Raw genomic sequence first — 19,050 nt, forward strand, 5'->3', positions numbered from 1 at the left:
AAAAAATCCCACTTTTTGTTGCACATCATCATTCAAAGGTAGCTAAATTTAGGTGGAAAATGTGTTGGTTCAACTGAGACTTTAAGGGAACCATTTAAAAGTCACAGTAGAAGTCCTTATTCTTACAGTATTCAATCTTTTGTTGTATATTACAAAAGTAAAGTCTTTAGATTTCATGTAGTAATTGACTTCATAGACGCTGATATAACTCGAGTATTGTTTTTTATATTTTTTTCATTCACTTTCGAGAGAGGAGAGAGAGAGGGAGGGAGGGTGAGAAAGAGAGAAGGGGGAGGAGCAGGAAGTATCAACTCCCATATGTGCCTTGACCAGGCAAGTGCAGGGTTTTGAACCTGCGACCTCAGCGTTCCAGGTCGACACTTTATCCATTGTGCCACCACAGGTCAGGCTCACCTCAAGAGTATTAATGAGGAGTGACGTCACGAAAATGGCGCCATGAGCAGCGCGTCCGACAGCTCTCCCCTAAATCACAACAAATTTATCAACTAGAAACAGAAAAATTTATCCTCGGAGCATTCCGGAGTTCCACACAAACTGATAGCGAAAGGACTGTTATCACTTGAATCTGAGAGACGAGGGTGTGGAGGAATCTACCACAGGGACGTTCTTTCAAACCGCGAGGAAGTGCACCTGTGGTGAGTCAGCCCATATTTGGGAACCGCGAGCCGCCGCCGCGAGCGGCCGCCACGAGCCGCCGCCGCGAGCCGCCGCAAGCAGCCGCGCGCGCGCCTGGTCCGGTTGAGCACCGCTGACGTTCCCAGTGACCCGCACACTGCGAGTGGGGGTCGCCGGCCACCGGTGCCCGGAGCACCCCATTCGCGCGCGTGCCTTGGGCATTCCATGCGCCCAGGGTGCCCTGCTGGCCTGCACACCCAGGGGGCTCCATTATCCTGCGCCTGGTGCGGTCCAGCCGCCAGCGGCGGGGCGAGCGGGAGAGGCATGGGAGATTCTCTCCGTGGGTGGGGCACCTCACCCAGCCATTCAAGCTAACAATCAAGCGTTGGGGGAGGGGCGCGTGCAGGCAGCCTAAAATACCTTCGGAAGCACAGCTGCGACCCAATTACTGAAATTAGCTTAACCCATGAAATCTGCGCACCCTCGGTTCTAATTGATAAGATCTCTCTCAGTTCAGCGATCCAAGACAAGAGGCGTGATATTTTTTAGTGCCTTTCGCTAAAGGGGCAGGGGCAACTTCTGATTGATAGAGCCTCCATATTCAGGGATAAACGCTAACAAGAAGGACTTGGCAGATAATAAGGTCTATACTACACTAGTCGCAAGCTGAGACTAGTGCCTCTTCTTCCCTGCAAAAACAGGCTACAAAGTGTGGAAAGCCTGGGTTGAGAGGTCCAACTAAATGATAGGCGCTGAACAGTCACCTTGACAACAATTGACTCCCACCCCCGCCTGATTACACTGGAGGCCCTGACTGTCAGAGCCTTTCCCAAAGCCTTGCACTGAGTGGGGATAGAGTGGGGATTTCCCAGCTCTTTGAGCCTCTTACTCCCCAGGCAGAAGCAGTTGCAGCCTTATAGCTGGATCACCAGGCTGCTAATTCAGAAAGGGGGGACTAGGAGAGAGAATCCAGGAAAGCAAACTCTCTCATCGTTGGACCCTGCAAACGCCAACAAGCCTTTACTTCCAGCAAGACTAAAGCCAATTATATGACATTGCCATAGAATCCCATCAACTGCAAATCCCTACCTAAGTGTGACACAGGGGCAGAGCCTGGGGTACAGAGTCACCGACCAGGAAGAGGGAAAGAAAAGAAAAAGGAAGAAGTTAACCTCTCAAAATCAAGAAAAATCCACAGACTTTACAACTTGATCCACTAATTTTTTTTTGTTGTTGTTTGTTTCTTCTATCTTATTGCCTTTATTTCCTCCACCTCAGTCCTTCTATTCTCTGCCCATCTTATGCTTCCCCTTTCTTGAACTACACTACCCATGAGTGTTGCATTTTATTTCTCTTCGTCATCCTCACCCTCCTTTAAGGTTATACTCCAAAACACTTAACTCTCACTCTCTCCTCTTTTGTTTTTTTTTTGTCTTGCTTTATTTTGTTTTTTTCTCTTCCTATTTTATTTCTTCCTTCGTTTTTCTCTTTTTCTTATCTTTTCCTTTCTATTCGTTTTTTCTTTTCTCATTTTACTTTCCTCCCATATAACCCTCAATCACGAACAAATTAGTTAATTTGGGACTCAAGGCTTTTTTTTGGCTTTATTTCTCGTTTTTGCTTTTTTTTTTTTTTTTTTTTTTCCTTGTTTGTTTATTTTTGTGGCATTTTGGGTCCTCCCAACCCAAGGTCTCCATTGTATTTAGTCTTCGCTCCACTTAATACAACAGATTTTTACTTATTATTTTTATTTTTTCTTCTTTATTAATCATCTTATGCTTGTCTAAGATATTTTTTTTTTGCATTTAGTAGGTCCCTACTCCCTTTTTTTAGCCCCTTGAACTCTTCACCCCAAATCAGGCCCTCCATTATAGGCACAATATTTCCCTGAGGAGGGGAGAGGAGGGAAAGAGAAGAGAGAAAAAAGGGGGAAATAATAAATTATTACTGTTTTTTTTTTGTGGGGTGTTTTACCTTTTTTTGTTTGTTTGTTTGTTTTTGTTTTTGTTTTTTTTTTTACTTTTTACTGTTTATTAATTCTAATTAGTGCTATCAACAAGACCAACCTCAGATGCCGATAAGAAAGAGGAAATCGAATATTATGGATACAAAAGAAAGAGAGGTAACACAAATAGATGTGGAAAAATCTATGGAGAAAAGACTTAACATATTGGAAGCCTTGGAGCTAAATGACAGAGAATTTAAAATAGAAATCTTAAAAATACTCAGAGAGATACAAGAAAACACAGAAAGGCAATATAGGGAGATCAGAAAACAACTCAATGAACACAAAGAATATATTACCAAGGAAATTGAAACTATAAAAACAAATCAAACAGAAATGAAAAACTCAATTCACGAGCTGAAAAACGAGGTAACAAGCTTAGCTAACAGAACAGCCCAGATTGAAGATAGGATTAGTGAAATAGAAGACAAACAACTTGAGGCACAACAGAGAGAAGAAGAAAGAGACTCAAAACTAATAAAAAACGAGAAAGCCCTACAGGAATTGTCTGACTCCATCAGAAAGAATAACATAAGAATAATAGGTATATCAGAGGGAGAAGAGAAAGAAAATGGAATGGAGAATATACTCAAACAAATAATAGACGAGAACTTCCCAAGCCTGTGGAAGGAACTAAAGCCTCAAATTCAAGAAGCAAACAGAACACCAAGTTTTCTTAACCCCAACAAACCCACTCCAAGGCACATCATAATAAAGATGACACAAACCAATGACAAAGAAAAAATTCTCAAGGCAGCCAGGGAAAAGAAGAGTACAACATATAAAGGAAGGCCTATTAGATTATCATCAGATTTCTCAGCAGAAACTCTACAAGCTAGAAGAGAGTGGACCCCAATATTTAAAGCCCTGAAAGAGAGGAACTTTCAGCCAAGAATACTATACCCATCAAAGCTATCCTTCAAGTACGAAGGAGATATAAAAACATTCACAAATACAGAAAAGATGAGAGAATTTATCAACAGAAAGCCCCCACTCCAGGAAATACTAAAGGGGGTTTTCCAACCAGATTCAAAGAACAAAAGAAAACAACACCACAAGTAACAGCTCCACCAAGAACACAATAAAACCAAACTTAAACTGTGACAACAAAGGAAAAAAAGGGGGAAGAGGATGGAGAATAACAGTAGCAAAGGATGATGAAGTGCAGAAATACTTATAAGATAGGGTACTACAATGAATATGGTAGGTACCCTTTTCATTACTTAATGGTAACCACCCTTAAAAAAACCACCACAAAAACACTTGACTTAAAAAAGGTAGCAACAGAGGAAAGAAGTATGGAACACAAACAAACAAAAACAAATGATAGAAAAACAAAAGAGAAGAATCAAACTAGATACAAAACTAACAGAAAGCAATTTATAAAATGGCAGTAGGGAACCCACAAGTGTCAATAATTACACTAAATGTAAATGGATTAAACTTACCAATAAAAAGACACAGAGTAGCAGAATGGATTAAAAAAGAAAATCCAACTATATGCTGCCTACAAGAAACACATCTAAGCAACAAGGATAAAAACAAATTCAAAGTGAAAGGCTGGAAAACAATACTCCAAGCAAACAACACCCAAAAAAAAGCAGGCGTAGCAATACTCATATCTAATAATGCTGACTACAAGACAGAAAAAGTACTCAGAGACAAAAATGGTCATTTCATAATGATTAAGGGGAAGTTGAATCAAGAAGACATAACAATACTTAATATATATGCACCAAACCAAGGAGCACCAAAATATATAAGACAGCTACTTATTGACCTTAAAGCAAAAACTGACAAAAATACAATCATACTTGGAGACTCAATACACCGCTGACGGCTCTAGGTCGGTCATCCAAACAGAGAACCAATAAAGATATAGTGGCCTTAAACGAAATACTAGAACACCTGGATATGATAGACATCTACAGGACATTTCATCCCAAAGCGACAGAGTATACATTTTTCTCTAGTGTACATGGAACATTCTCAAGAATTGACCATATGTTGGGCCACAAAGACAATATCAGCAAATTTAGAAAAATTGAAATTGTACCAAGCATATTTTCTGATCATAAAGCCTTGAAACTAGAATTCAACTGCAAAAAAGAGGGGGAAAAACCCATAAAAATGTGGAAACTAAACAACACACTTCTAAAAAATGAATGGGTCAAAGAAGAAATAAGCGCAGAAATCAAAAGATATATACAGACAAATGAAAATGAAAATACGACATATCAGAATCTCTGGGATGCAGCAAAAGCAGTAATAAGAGGAAAGTTCATATCACTTCAGGCTTATATGAACAAACAAGAGAGAGCCGAAGTAAACCACTTAACTTCACACCTTAAGGAACTAGAAAAAGAAGAACAAAGACAACCCAAAACCAGCCGAAGAAAGGAGATAATAAAAATCAGAGCAGAAATAAATGAAATAGAGAACAGAAAAACTATAGAAAAAATCAATAAAACAAGGAGCTGGTTCTTTGAAAAGATCAACAAAATTGACAAACCCTTGGCAAGACTCACCAAGGAAAAAAGACACAGGACTCAAATAAATAAAATCCAAAATGAAAGAGGAGAGATCACCACAGACATCATAGATATACAAAGAATTATTGTAGAATACTATGAAAAATTATATGCCACCAAATACAACAATCTAGAAGAAATGGATAAATTCCTAGAACAATACAACCTTCCTAGACTGAGTCATGAAGAAGCAGAAAGCCTAAACAGACCAATCAGCAGGGAGGAAATAGAAAAAAACTATTAAAAATCTCCCCGAAAATAAAAGTCCAGGCCCAGACGGTTATACTAGTGAATTCTATCAAACATTCAAAGAAGACTTGGTTCCTATTCTACTCAAAGTCTTCCAAAAAATTGAAGAAGAAGCAATACTTCCAAACACATTTTATGAGGCCAACATAACCCTCATACCAAAACCTGGCAAGGATGGCACAAAGAAAGAAAACTACAGACCAATATCTCTAATGAATACAGATGCTAAAATACTAAACAAAATACTGGCAAGCCAAATACAACAACATATTAAAAAAATAATACATCATGATCAAGTGGGATTCATCCCAGAATCTCAAGGATGGTTCAACATACGCAAAACGGTTAACGTAATACACCATATCAACAAAACAAAGAACAAAAACCACATGATCTTATCAATAGATGCAGAAAAGGCTTTTGATAAAATACAACACAATTTTATGTTTAAGACTCTCAACAAAATGGGTATAGAAGGAAAATATCTCAACATGATAAAGGCCATATATGATAAACCATCAGCCAACATCCTATTAAACGGCATAAAACTGAGGACTTTCTACCTTAAATCAGGAACAAGACAGGGTTGTCCACTCTCTCCACTTTTATTTAACGTGGTGCTAGAAGTTCTGGCCAGAGCAATCAGACAAGACAAAGAAATAAAAGGCATCCATATCGGAAAAGAAGAAGTAAAGGTATCACTTTTTGCTGATGATATGATCCTATACATCGAAAACCCGAAGGACTCCACAAAAAGATTATTAGAAACAATAAACCAATACAGTAAGATCACAGGATACAAAATTAACATACAAAAGTCCATAGCCTTTTTATATGCCAACAATGAAATATTAGAAAACGAACTCAAAAAAATAATCCCCTTCACGATTGCAACAAAAAAAATAAAATACCTAGGAATAAACATAACAAAGAACGTAAAGGACCTATATAATGAAAATTACAAAGCATTGTTAAGGGAAATCGAAAAAGATACAATGAGATGGAAAAATATTCCTTGTTCTTGGATAGGAAGAATAAATATAATCAAAATGGCCATATTACCCAAAGCAATATACAAATTTAATGCAATTCCCATCAAAATCCCTATGAGATTTTTTAAAGAAATGGAACAAAAAATCATCAGATTTATATGGAACTATAAAAAACCCCGAATAGCCAAAACAATCCTAAGGAAAAAGAATGAAGCTGGGGTCATTACAATACCTGACTTTAAACTATATTATAGGGCCACGATAATCAAAACAGCATGGTATTGGCAGAAAAATAGACACTCAGACCAATGGAACAGAATAGAAAGCCCAGAAATAAAACCACATATATATGGTCAAATAATCTTTGATAAAGGGGCCAACAACACACAATGGAGAAAAGAAAGCCTCTTCAACAAATGGTTTTGGGAAAACTGGAAAGCCACATGCAAAAGAATGAAACTCGACTACAGCCTGTCCCCATGTACTAAAATTAATTCAAAATGGATCAAAGACCTAAATATAAGACCTGAAACAATAAAGTACATAGAAGAAGACATAGGTACTAAAATCATGGACCTGGGTTTTAAAGAACATTTTATGAACTTGACTCCAATGGCAAGAGAAGTGAAGGCAAAGATAAATGAATGGGACTACATCAGAATAAAAAGTTTTTGCTCAGCAAGAGAAACTGATATCAAAATAACAGACAGCCAACTATATGGGAACTGATATTTTCAAACGACAGCTCAGATAAGGGCCTAATATCCAAAATTTACAAAGAACTCATAAAACTCAACAACAAACAAACAAACAATCCAATTAAAAAATGGGAAGAGGACATGAACAGACACTTCTCCCAGGAAGAGATATAAATGGCCAACAGATATATGAAAAGATGCTCAGCTTCATTAGTTATTAGAGAAATGCAAATCAAAACTACAATGAGATACCACCTCACTCCTGTTAGATTAGCTATTGTCAACAAGACGGGTAATAGCAAATGTTGGAGAGGCTGTGGAGAAAAAGGAACCCTCATTCACTGTTGGTGGGACTGTAAAGTAGTACAACCATTATGGAGGAAAGTATGGTGGTTCCTCAAAAAACTGCAAATAGAACTACCTTATGACCCAGCAATCCCTCTACTGTGTATATACCCCAAAACCTCAGAAACATTGATACGTGAAGACACATGTAGCCCCATGTTCATTGCAGCGCTGTTCACAGTGGCCAAGACATGGAAACAACCAAAAAGCCCTTCAATAGAAGACTGGATAAAGAAGATGTGGCACATATACACTATGGAATACTACTCAGCCATAAGAAATGATGACATCAGATCATTTACAGCAAAATGGTGGGATCTTGATAACATTATAAGGAGTGAAATAAGTAAATCAGAAAAAAACAGGAACTACATGATTCCATATATTGGTGGAACATAAAAATGAGACTAAGAGACATGGACAAGAGTGTGGTGGTTACCAAGGGTGGGGGGGGAGGGAGGACATGGGAGGGAGGGAGGGAGAGAGTTAGGGGGAGGGGGAGGGGCACAGAGAACTAGATTGAGGGTGACGGAGGACAATCTGACTTTGGGCGAGGGGTTTGCAACATAATTTAATGACAAAATAACCTAGACATGTTTTCTTTGAATATATGTACCCTGATTTATTAATGTCATCCCATTACCATTAATAAAAATTTATTATAAAAAAAAAAAGAAGAGAAGGTGTTAGAGAGTATTGCAGGGGAGCTTGTGACTTTAGATAGTATGATCAAGGTATAATATTTGTCATCATTGTGTAACATCCTTCTGGGCTAAAAGGTTACTATGGTTTGTAGTCAGATGAATCTCTAGATGTATTAAATTGAGTTTCACCAAAAAAAAAAAAAAAAAGTATTAATGAGATTTCATCATCATTTACATAGATCTTATTAAATTCATTAAGGTTAAAAGTTCATAGAACAATATTGATTTTATTTGTTTCCTTATTTTCAGCATTGTTGTTATAATTGACAGTTAAATTTGTACATATTTATGAATACAACTTGAAAATTTAAAATACTTATACATTGTGAAATATTCACAAGAGTTAATTAACATATCTGTTATCTCCCATATTATCCTCTGTGTGTGTGTGTGTGTGTAAGTGTATGTGTTGAGAACATTTGAGATCTACCTCTTAGCAAATTTCAAATATACAGTATACTATGCTATGGGGATTCTAAACAGTATACCTTACTTCAGTCAAGAAGGGAGTAATTTTTTCCTTACATATTAAAGAACGACCTTGATGGTTTAGATCCTAGGATTTAAGGTTTTGTATATTACAAAGTATTACCATACAGACTTAAATAAAGGGGCATTTGCTCTATTTGAATGTATTCTCAGAGTATGTCCTTGACATATGATATCAGTAGAAGAAATACCATTTTAAATTTTTTATTACTCTTAGGCTGTACAAAAGATCACTCATTTTTACCTATTTATTTTTCAGAAGGCAACAGGGGACTTTTATAGGCACCAAAGAGACTGGGTCAGACCACAGCAGCACTGTGGTGGGGGTCAGTGAGGCAATCAGAGCAGTACAGGCAGAAGCAAATACAGGTATGTGTCATGGTCATCTAAAAGTAAGATTAATGTTTGTGCAAATTATTTTTTCCCACTGTTAATTTGGGAAATCTATCCATCTATTATCTTCATATAAAGAAAACAAAATTAATCCATTTTTATAAGCCTCTTTTGTCTTGCATATGCAAAATGCTGGTGGGCACTGCAGAATAGTGGTTATCAAAGTGTAGTCCCTGAACCAGTAGCATTAGTACCACCTGGGAATTTGTAAGGAAGGTGAATTCTTAGGCTTCACCCTGGACCTTCTGAATCAGAAAGTGGATTGAGATGCAGCCATTGGTGATTTAATAAGTTCTCCATGTGAAACTTTCTGTCTCAGAAAGTTTCTGTATTTTCAAGTCTCAGAATCCTTGCTATACAGGGAACAGAGATGAATAATATACATACTAGCTTAAAGGAATATACACTTTACTCACCATAGGTGTAATGGATAAAAAAGTCATTTATGGTTGGAATAGTTTTTAATCCATTTAAACTGATTTTGAAAAATTTACTTAATTGATCAAATATAACATCTGTCTGTCAGGAATTATGCAAAGCCCTGGCATGCAGTCTAATTAATATACACTCAGTTGTCATTCCCAGAAAGATAGGAAGACAGAAAGATAATTCTACAAGCAATTAAAATTAAATGTGATAAATATTTTAACAGGGAAGTATAAGGTGCTATAGAAACATCCAGCAAGGTCACTTAAATGATTCTGGGATCAACAACATGGACTTCCCAGGAGAAATACTTAACAGAGTGCCTCATATACAGTACTTAAATATGATAGTTCTTAATCTGGAAGCATTCTCTACTACTTGAGGAAAAACAAGTAACAATAATGTTGCTCAAATTTCAGTTACCCACTTTTTGTTTTGTGATAGAGAGAAAGAGACAGAGAGAGGGACAGATAAGGACTGACAGAAAGGAAGGGAAAGAGATGAGAAGCATCAGTTCTTCATTGTGGCTCCTTAGTTGTTCATTGATTGCTTTTTCATATATGCCTTGACTGGAGGCCTGCAGAACAGTGAGTGACCCCTTGCTCAAGCCAATGACCATGGGGTCATATCTATGATCCCATGTTCAAGCTAGCAATCTTGGGCTCAAACTGGTGAGCCTTGCTAAACCAGATGAGCCCAAGTTCAAGCTGATGACCTTAGGGTTTCAAACCTGGGTTCGCTGCATCCCAACCTAATGCTCTATCCACTACACCACCACCTGGTCAGGTTTAGTTATCCATTTAAAGATCACTTCCATCAGGTCTTCTGTACTGTGGCCCCCAGAGCAGTCAAGAGGTAACCTAGTACCAATGCTTTCATTTGACAGTAGTGGAAATCAAGTCAGAGAAAGTTGGCATGCAAGGTTACATGAATAGTTTAGTGTTTAGTGTGGCCAAGCTGAGATTCTGTTAATTATCTGCCTACATTTGATTGCTTAATTAATATAAGTTCAATATATTTTATTAATGAAACATCTCTTACATGTAAAGCTCTTATAAGACATGCAATGTATAACACATGGTCTCTGCCTAGTAAGACCAATAACACAGGTCAAAAACAATATTATTTGGTAGAATGTTATAGGTGCTACTTAAATGCACTAATAAAAATGCTATAAAAATTTTGGAAGGGATTATGTTCTTTAGGAGTAAATATTCTCAGGAATGTTATTTAACTTATTTTTTATAAGTCTCCCACCAACCGCAACTAAAAATCATCCTAATAATAAACAAAGTATATGACATTCTAGGCCTTTTCTGAAATATCAGCAATTTTAAAACAGTACAGTTTAATTGGAGGTTTTATTATGGGGAGATACTATTTCTTAGACCACTGTGAACTTGATTATTACAGTAAGTTTTACTTTTCTTCTTGCAGTGGACCATCATTATTAAGTAACTGCCCCTTTCCATGTTTTTCTTACAGTTTGGACTGCGGAAACCTCTGAAGGGCCTAAGGCATGGTCAGACAATGATTTCTACTCTTCTTATGTTGACAATGAAGAAAAAATACCCCTAATGGTTAGTAATGAGATATTAAAATAAATATATAACTTGAGGCAATTTTACTGATGAAGTAAGTGAAGTATAGAGGAGCAATCTTTTGTCAATATCCTTGAGGTCATTCAGTATAGTCCATGGCCAAAAGATTTGAAACAATTATGAACATTCAATAAGTACTTCTACTGAGGTTGATGAGATGAATAGGCAATCATTCCAAGTCTATACATTGACTAGTTTTATCTTCCATTAAAGCTTCACCACTGTGTTTTCTTTTTTTTTCTTTTTCCCTGAAGTTGGAAACGGGGAGGCAGTCAGACAGACTCCCGCATGCACCCGACCGGGATCCACCTGGCACGCCCACCAGAGGGCGATGCTCTGCCCATCTTGGGGCATCGCTCTGCCGCAATCAGAGCCATTCTAGCGCCTGAAGCGGAGGCCGCAGAGCCTTCCTCAGTGCCCGGGCAAACTGCTCCAATGGAGCCTTGACTGCGGGAGGGGAAGAGAGAGACAGAAAGGAAGGAGAGGGGGAGGGGTGGAGAAGCAGATGGGCGCTTCTCCTGTGTGCCCTGGCCAGGAATCGAACGTGGGACTCCTGCAAGCCAGGCCGATGCTCTACCACTGAGTCAACCGGCCAGGGCCACCACTGTGTTTTCAATTGAAGCATGTGAGAGAATGTCAAAGAACCAAGGGGGAACAAAAACACTTTCAAAATCAGTTTAGATTCCAGATTGGAAAATATAGGAAATTAATGTTAAACATTAAAAACTCTTTAATAACATTTAGAGAATATATTTTAGTGGGCTGTCAAAAAATGTGCTAATGATGCCAAATTTCAGCCTTTATCACTTTATCAATCTAAAGGAGGTTGCTTTAGGGTAAAAGTAAGTGTTTCATAGAAGTAGTATGCAAAGTTGTTAGAGTCCTAGTGAATTATTAGAGGGGAGTTAGGGCTATTTATGGTATGTCTCAAATTTTCTGAAGTCACCAGCTTAGAGCATGGGAATGATGCTTTATAGTAGACTGCCACTTAGTACCCTACAGAGCAACAAAATGAATTTCGCAGTTTTAATATTGGGGTAAGGGAATGATGGCATGGATAGACACTAAGCTGCAGAACATCAACCTGAATGATTTCTTTTAAAAAGTAACAAAATATTCTTTATATTAATAGTACAATGACCATAAACATAGCTGTATGGAAGTTTACAGTTTACAAGATGATTTCCCATTTAATATTCATTGTATTACTGAGAGGAAGAGTAAGATATTATTTCCAGTGGACAGAAGAGGAAACTGAGGATCAGTGCTGTTAAGAAATTTGTCTGGAGTTAATTCCTAGACCAGCAGCTTGCAAATTTTTTTTAAATTTAATTTTTTAAGGTGATACTGCTTAACAAAACTACATAGGTTTCAGGTCCCCAATTCTACAACATATCTCTGTACACCAGATTGTGTGTTCACTCCCCACACCAAGTGAAATCTTCGTCCATCACCATTTATGCCCTCACACCCTCCTCTACCTTCCCCATTCCTGGCAATCACCACACTATTGTCTTTGTCTATAAGTTGTTTTTATTTTTTTATTTTTTATTTTTGTCCTTTTTTACTTTATCCCTCTACCTCCCTCTCCTAGCCCCTCTCCATAGCTGTCAGCGCAGCAGTGCTGAAACATTTTAATACAGGAACCCTTTACATTTTTAAAAGTTATTGAGAATCCCAAAGAACTCTTATTTACATCTATTGATAGTTACCGTATTATAAATTAAAATGGAGAAATATAAAGTTATTCATAAGTTTAAATCATTAATAAACCCATTTTAAGTTCATATGTTTTTATTAAAATTTACATTTTCAAAACACAACATTTAGTGAGAAGAGTAACATTTTAAATATTTTCTGCAAGTCTTTTTAAAACCGCTTTTGCATTCAGTCTGTTGTGCTATCACCTGTCAGGTAGCCTGTAGAAAACTCCACTGTATACTTGTGAAAGGATAGAAGTTGAAAGGCAAATAATGTCTTCACATAGCTTTGATCTTTCAGCCCCTTTGGAAGGGTGTTGCAAACCTTCAAAGGTCTGTCCCCTAAACTTTGATAACTACTGGCTTAAACTAATAATAAAAATAACTTTTATTTCCTTAATTAATGCTGTCTGAGGATGGTAGTTATTCAGGTGTGAGTGAGAAGTCAGGAAAAGCCAGTTGGGGGTTTAACTGTTTGCTGAAGATGCTCAATGAGAGGATTGTCAAGAACTGACAAAATCTTCAGGAAGCGTTTTCCTAGCTATGGTGTCAGAAAATGAAGCAAATATGCAAAACTTACTACTGCTTTAATCATAAGGGTTGAGAATGTAGAAAAACCTATTAGTTCTGTTCTCTTCTTCCAAAAATTCCCTGAAGTGTGCTACTGAGTAAGACAAAAAGTATACAATTAAATGCATACAAAATATAAAGACCCCCCGCCGAGAAAAGCAAAAGAGGTTGCAATGAGCTGTCCTTTTTGTCTCACTTTATCAAATCAAAAAAGTCAGAAATAATTGATGCTGCTTCTCTTGTAGAGTCTGGTCAGAGATGGCTTTTATTTTCATGCTGCTATGTTAAAGGGCAGGTAGCTCTTTCCTGTCTACTTCTCAGCCCATTTAATAATAGTACTGCTCAAAAGACATTCAGCCCAAGAGATGTGGATATTGTTTTTCGTGCATTTCCTTTGTGCAAAGAATCAACGTCAAATAATTATTTCTTTAGTTTCATTAGAAATTTAATTATAATACTCTTTCTGAAATCATTACTAAATGTGTAAGAGACTGTGCTGAAAACATCTCTAAATACTTTTGTGCATGAAATTTATTATTTCTTCTCCATCTATTTTGTAATCAAATGCAATCAGTGTACCTTGGATTATTTAGCTTATTAATGAATCAAGTTAAAAATATTGCTGCAAAAAGAATGAGGCTAAGTAAAGCACATTTAATCTGCTTTTATTGAACCCAGAGCTTTTGTGTCCATTATTTTTACCTGAACTAAACAGTGAAAAGCTCAGAAATCCTTTTGGGGGCATTAGTAAATCTTTGTTCAGGGACATTGCCTTTGTTCAGGGACATGTGACCAGATAAATCTTTTTATGAGAGTAGATTACAAATAACAGTTTTTTAAATTTATTTTCATGTTGATTTTTTCCCTGGATATATGCTTATGATTCATGTAACAATTTAGCTATGCTCTGTTATTTTCTGTGTAGTTCATGGTGTAATTCTCTTTTTGCAAATAAAATGGCATTTTTCAGGTTAAATAAACACATGTTCTGCTTCCCCCCCTCATCACAAACTGCTTTATGTTTGTTTGTTCCTGCAAAGCTGCTGTGGCTACCACATTTGCCCTTGAAGTAACACCTGAATTCTTTGTTATAGAGCTTGCAGTTGTGCAAGTAGATTTGCAATCTGGTTTATAATATAACTTTTCAAAACAACCTTTCAGTTGCCAGGGAAATATAAAACCCTAGCAAATTTCGAGAGGCTCAGAAGACCTCCTATTTAGAAATGGAGATGTCATTCAGTTTCTCCATAAGGATGTTAAGGGTCAATGGTAGGTGCATTCTCCATGTCTGTAATGACCTCTGCCTGGGGCACATGTGTATCTAATCAAATGCTCTGCTTTTAATTGTATCTTTGTTATGCAGTCTCAAGAAGCAGAAATACCACATTTCTTATCAGTGTTTTATTTTCATTGCTTCAGCTGTGCCTATATAGCTCAGTGAAAGGAATGTTAACATTTAGTGACTGAAAAATTCTTAGAAAGAATGAAATTCTATGCACCTGCACGCTCTTTCATGTTTACCTTTCGCTCAGATGTTCCAGCTGATACATCTGGCTTTGTAATGGCTACAGATTGTATTACACGTGGTAATTGAAGTCATTCCTTAAATCCTCATATCTTTAATGAATGCCTAGTATATGCCAGGGGCCATGCTTTGCTCCTTTAAAACATAGCCACACTTCTCTTTATCAGTTCAAGTCTTTATTATTAGTCTTATCCTAGCCTTATGCATTTGGCTGCATATAGCACCGATTACAATGATAGTTCTGTCAAATATACTGTTTAATTTTAGATAACCCAAAGCAGGAAAGAATATTGTTGGAAGAGAACTGAATGAAGCTCCTGCAAAGCTTGGAAATTTTATATTAAATTATTATTTCATTGTGTCAATAACTTTAACTGAAATGCTACGTTGACTGTGTACTCTTGATCCTAAATATGGAATGGTAAACACATGAGGTTGAAAATTAATGGTGCATCATTAAAATAATAACCATTTTTGCTAGTAACATCAGTCCTTTGGAGGTTGCTCAAAAGACTCAAGAACAGTGTCATGAAAGTCTTTGAATACATAGAATAGCTTTGTGAAAATTTAAGCTGCGATGAAATGTCTTTTTTTAAAATTAGCTTATATTACCTTTGTTGGCTACTAATTCCTTTATTATTTAGGGTGGTGAAAAATCTAAACAGAAGAAAAGAAGGCCTCATTCCAGAGGACAGTTTGCAGATTTTAATCGGTGACTATAGGTTTCAGACTTACAGGTATGATATGAACGACTGTATACTGTTTGTTTGAAGGCTAAATTTTTAAAAGCTTTACTAGATATACAATTGGCACAGGATAAGAACCTCTTTGCACTTAGAAATAAAGCTGCAAGCATATTGTGTTAACTAGAATTTTAAAAACATGTTAAACTTTTTCCTGCAAGGTTGATAGATTTAAAAGAGAGTTTCAGATATTACGGTGTCTTATTAGATATCCTTCAGAACTAAATACTGATAAAAATACTTTTAAGGTACGAGCTTTACTATCCCAAGACTGCTATACCAGCATTTTTGTACTCAGTTAACAGAACATGTTCTTTCTTATAGGTTTCTGCTACACACACACACACACACACACACACACACACACACACACTTCTCTGTAGCTGTGCCCAAGATTTAATTATGTGAAGATAGTATGAAACAATGATAACTAACCTAATGTTCCTTTTTATTAACCCAACACTTTGTACATAAAATTTTGTATATATACCAATATTTTTGCAGATTTTCCCCCTAAGTGATACTGAGTTATCTATATCTATAAAAAGGCAGTGAAAAAAGAAGAAAACAGACTTGTTTTTAAACAAGATCATTATTATTATATGTATATATTTCCTTTGAATTTCTAGTTTGGGACTTTTTTAAAATTTCGGGTAATAGTACATTGTAGTTAGATGAATGTAATATACCAAGGGTAAGTTACTTGGTTCCAAATTTAATTTATTGAATGAAATAATATCTAAAGGTTATAGGGCCTAATATAAATATTGCGTCACATGGAAACCCCAGTTCTTTTTTTTTTTTTGTACTCTAAATCTGGGTAACCCTTCAAAGATTTTCTTCACTAATGTTTGAATTATTTAGGTAATTTTTTAATTACAGAATTATTTAGGTAAATAGTAATCAGAAGAATCTGGCATACCAACAACCTGAACTGACATTTATTTAAAACCCAAAGGCTTCAGAATACACCATTATTTTTAAGTATATATGAAACATTCACCAAGGTAGATCATATGCTAGGTCATAAAATAAGTCTCAATAAATTTCAGAAGATTGGAATAATATAAAATCTCAAAAGATTGTATTAGAAATCAATTATTCCTAAATATTTGCATATCACATAACATAAATCTTAAACAACATATGAAAAAGAAGAAAAAAACACAAGGGAAATTATTTCAAGTTGGATAAAAATGCAACATACTAAAATTTGTGGATGCAGCTAAAGGGGGTGGGATGTATAGCTTTAAATACTTGTATTACCCACTTAGAATTCTGTGTAATTAACCATATTAACATAATGAGGAAATTTATGTAATCATTTCAATAGATGCAGCACTTGAAAAAACCCTGTATCATTCATGATAAAAACTCCCATCGAATTAGTAATAAAGGGAATTTCCTCAGTCTGATAATATACACTTGTGAAAAACCACAGCTAATATCACACTTAATGGTGAAATATTGAAAGCTTTTTTCCCAAGATTGGGAGCAAGCCAAGGATATTCACTCTCACCATTTCTATTCAACATTTACACTGGAAATCATAGCCACTGCCAGAACTCAAAATAAAGAAATAAACAAAAAGATTAGAAAAGAAGACGCAATATTGTTGTGCTTAGCAGATCATGTATATGAACAAAACTGTAAGGACTCTATACACAAAAGGACCCTACTAGAAGAAATAAGTGAATTTTATAAGGTCATAGTATACAAACTCATTATATGAAATAAATTGTAATTCTGTATCCTAGCAACAAAGAATTTATAAAAATTAAATTTCAAAAAACAACACCATTTACATTGGTAATATAAAACATAAAATAAATAGAAATAAATCTGACAACAAATGTCTAAGGCTTCTTGACTGACCACCATGAGGCATTGCTTTGATGAATTTAAAATGGTTTAAGAAATGGAGAGATGTGTACCATGTTCAAGAATTGGGAATTTCAAAGTTATTCAGAAGTCCATTGTCCCCAATTGACTTGTAAAGTGAATGCCATCAAAATCTCAGCAGTCCTATTTTTTGGGGGAAAAAAGTAAATGCAGTTGTGCCTTTTTTTTTCTAAAATGTGTGTGGAAATGCAAATAATCTAGAATAGAATCATTTTTTTAATTTTCTACATTTTTTAATTTGGAAAATTAATTTTAACAGGGCGACATTGATCAATAAGTGTATATAGATTTCAGGCAAACACCACCCCATCATTTGATTTGTTAATTATGCAGAATCTCAAAATTTTAAAGGGCTTATATACCCTGATTTCAAGACCCAAGAAGGCTACACTAAATATAGTGTGGTATAGAAAAACTGAAATTTCAGAACTGGACCCCCATATACGTAATCAGTTGATGCTCAATCAAGGTGCCAAGTCAACTGAGTGGTGAAAAAATGGTGCTTTTATCAAATGGTGCTGGAGTGACTATATCCATATGGAAGAAGAAATGAACCTCTATCCCTCCACCTCACTCCATAAACAAAATTAATTTGAGTTGAATCATAGAGCTAAACATAAAAGATAGAATCATAAATCTTTTAAAAACAAACATAGAACAATATCTTCATAGCTGAGTGGTTAATAATTTTTTTCTTACACAGGGCAGAAAAAACACTGATCATAAATGAAGAATATAAAACAAATACAAAGAAACATTGTACATGCTGAACCCAGCATTTTATACCGTTAAAAATGTATGCCTGTTAAGAGTAAGATAAAATCTAAGATAACATTTGGAATACTTTCACAAGCTAATTATGTAGTTGTGATGAAACATTTTCTCTTAAATTAATTCATTCCATCTTATACATTATTACTATTGTTAGAAATCATAGCACAAGACATTTTTGGTCTTAAACGTCACTTGAATATTAACATCATTCTTTATTATTTTGTAGATGCTGCTCAAGGAAACCAAGTTCCCTTTGAATTAAAGGAGAATGAATAGACTTTTAAAATTAATATTTCCTTTGAAGGTGTGAACTAGATTATATTTTTAAAAAGTGTTACAGATAAATAGCACAAGAGTTGAGATGATCTTGTGCTGGCCATGATATTCACAAAATTTCCTCAGGATTGAGGTGGGCTTCGTCATTCATAATTTGTCTCATTTTCTTTTTTTTTTTTTTTTTTTTAAATAAATTTTTATTAATGGTAATGGGATGACATTAATAAATCAGGGTACATATATTCAAAGAAAACATGTCTAGGTTATTTTGTCATCAAATTATGTTGCAAACCCCTTGCCCAAAGTCAGATTGTCCTCCGTCACCCTCCATCTAGTTCTCTGAATTTGTCTCATTTTCGCAAGAAGCATCTTCACACCTTCCATCCCCTTAGGTGAAAAGTACGGTATTACTTTGTTTCCAAGTAGGGTTTTCATAGCATGCATTCAGATTCCATAAAAACTGGAAATCAATTATTTTGAACATTTATAAA

General features: G+C 35.8%; 1 protein-coding gene across 1 annotated transcript in view; it reads left to right on the forward strand.

The window, feature by feature from the left end:
• The window catches only part of MCF2 (MCF.2 cell line derived transforming sequence), a 132,328-nt gene extending 113,728 nt beyond the window's left edge, over nt 1–18,600 (forward strand). The window contains 6 exon segments of the mRNA XM_066249968.1: nt 8,909–9,018; nt 10,954–11,048; nt 14,501–14,529; nt 14,531–14,608; nt 15,509–15,601; nt 18,510–18,600. Of these exon segments, the coding sequence (XP_066106065.1) occupies nt 8,909–9,018; nt 10,954–11,048; nt 14,501–14,529; nt 14,531–14,608; nt 15,509–15,601; nt 18,510–18,540 (436 nt within the window). The 3' untranslated portion in view covers nt 18,541–18,600.
• The last annotated feature ends 450 nt before the right edge of the window (nt 18,601–19,050 follow it).

Source organism: Saccopteryx bilineata, chromosome X (genome assembly GCF_036850765.1).
Source record: "Saccopteryx bilineata isolate mSacBil1 chromosome X, mSacBil1_pri_phased_curated, whole genome shotgun sequence".
In the NCBI taxonomy this organism is placed as follows: Eukaryota; Metazoa; Chordata; class Mammalia; order Chiroptera; family Emballonuridae; genus Saccopteryx; species Saccopteryx bilineata.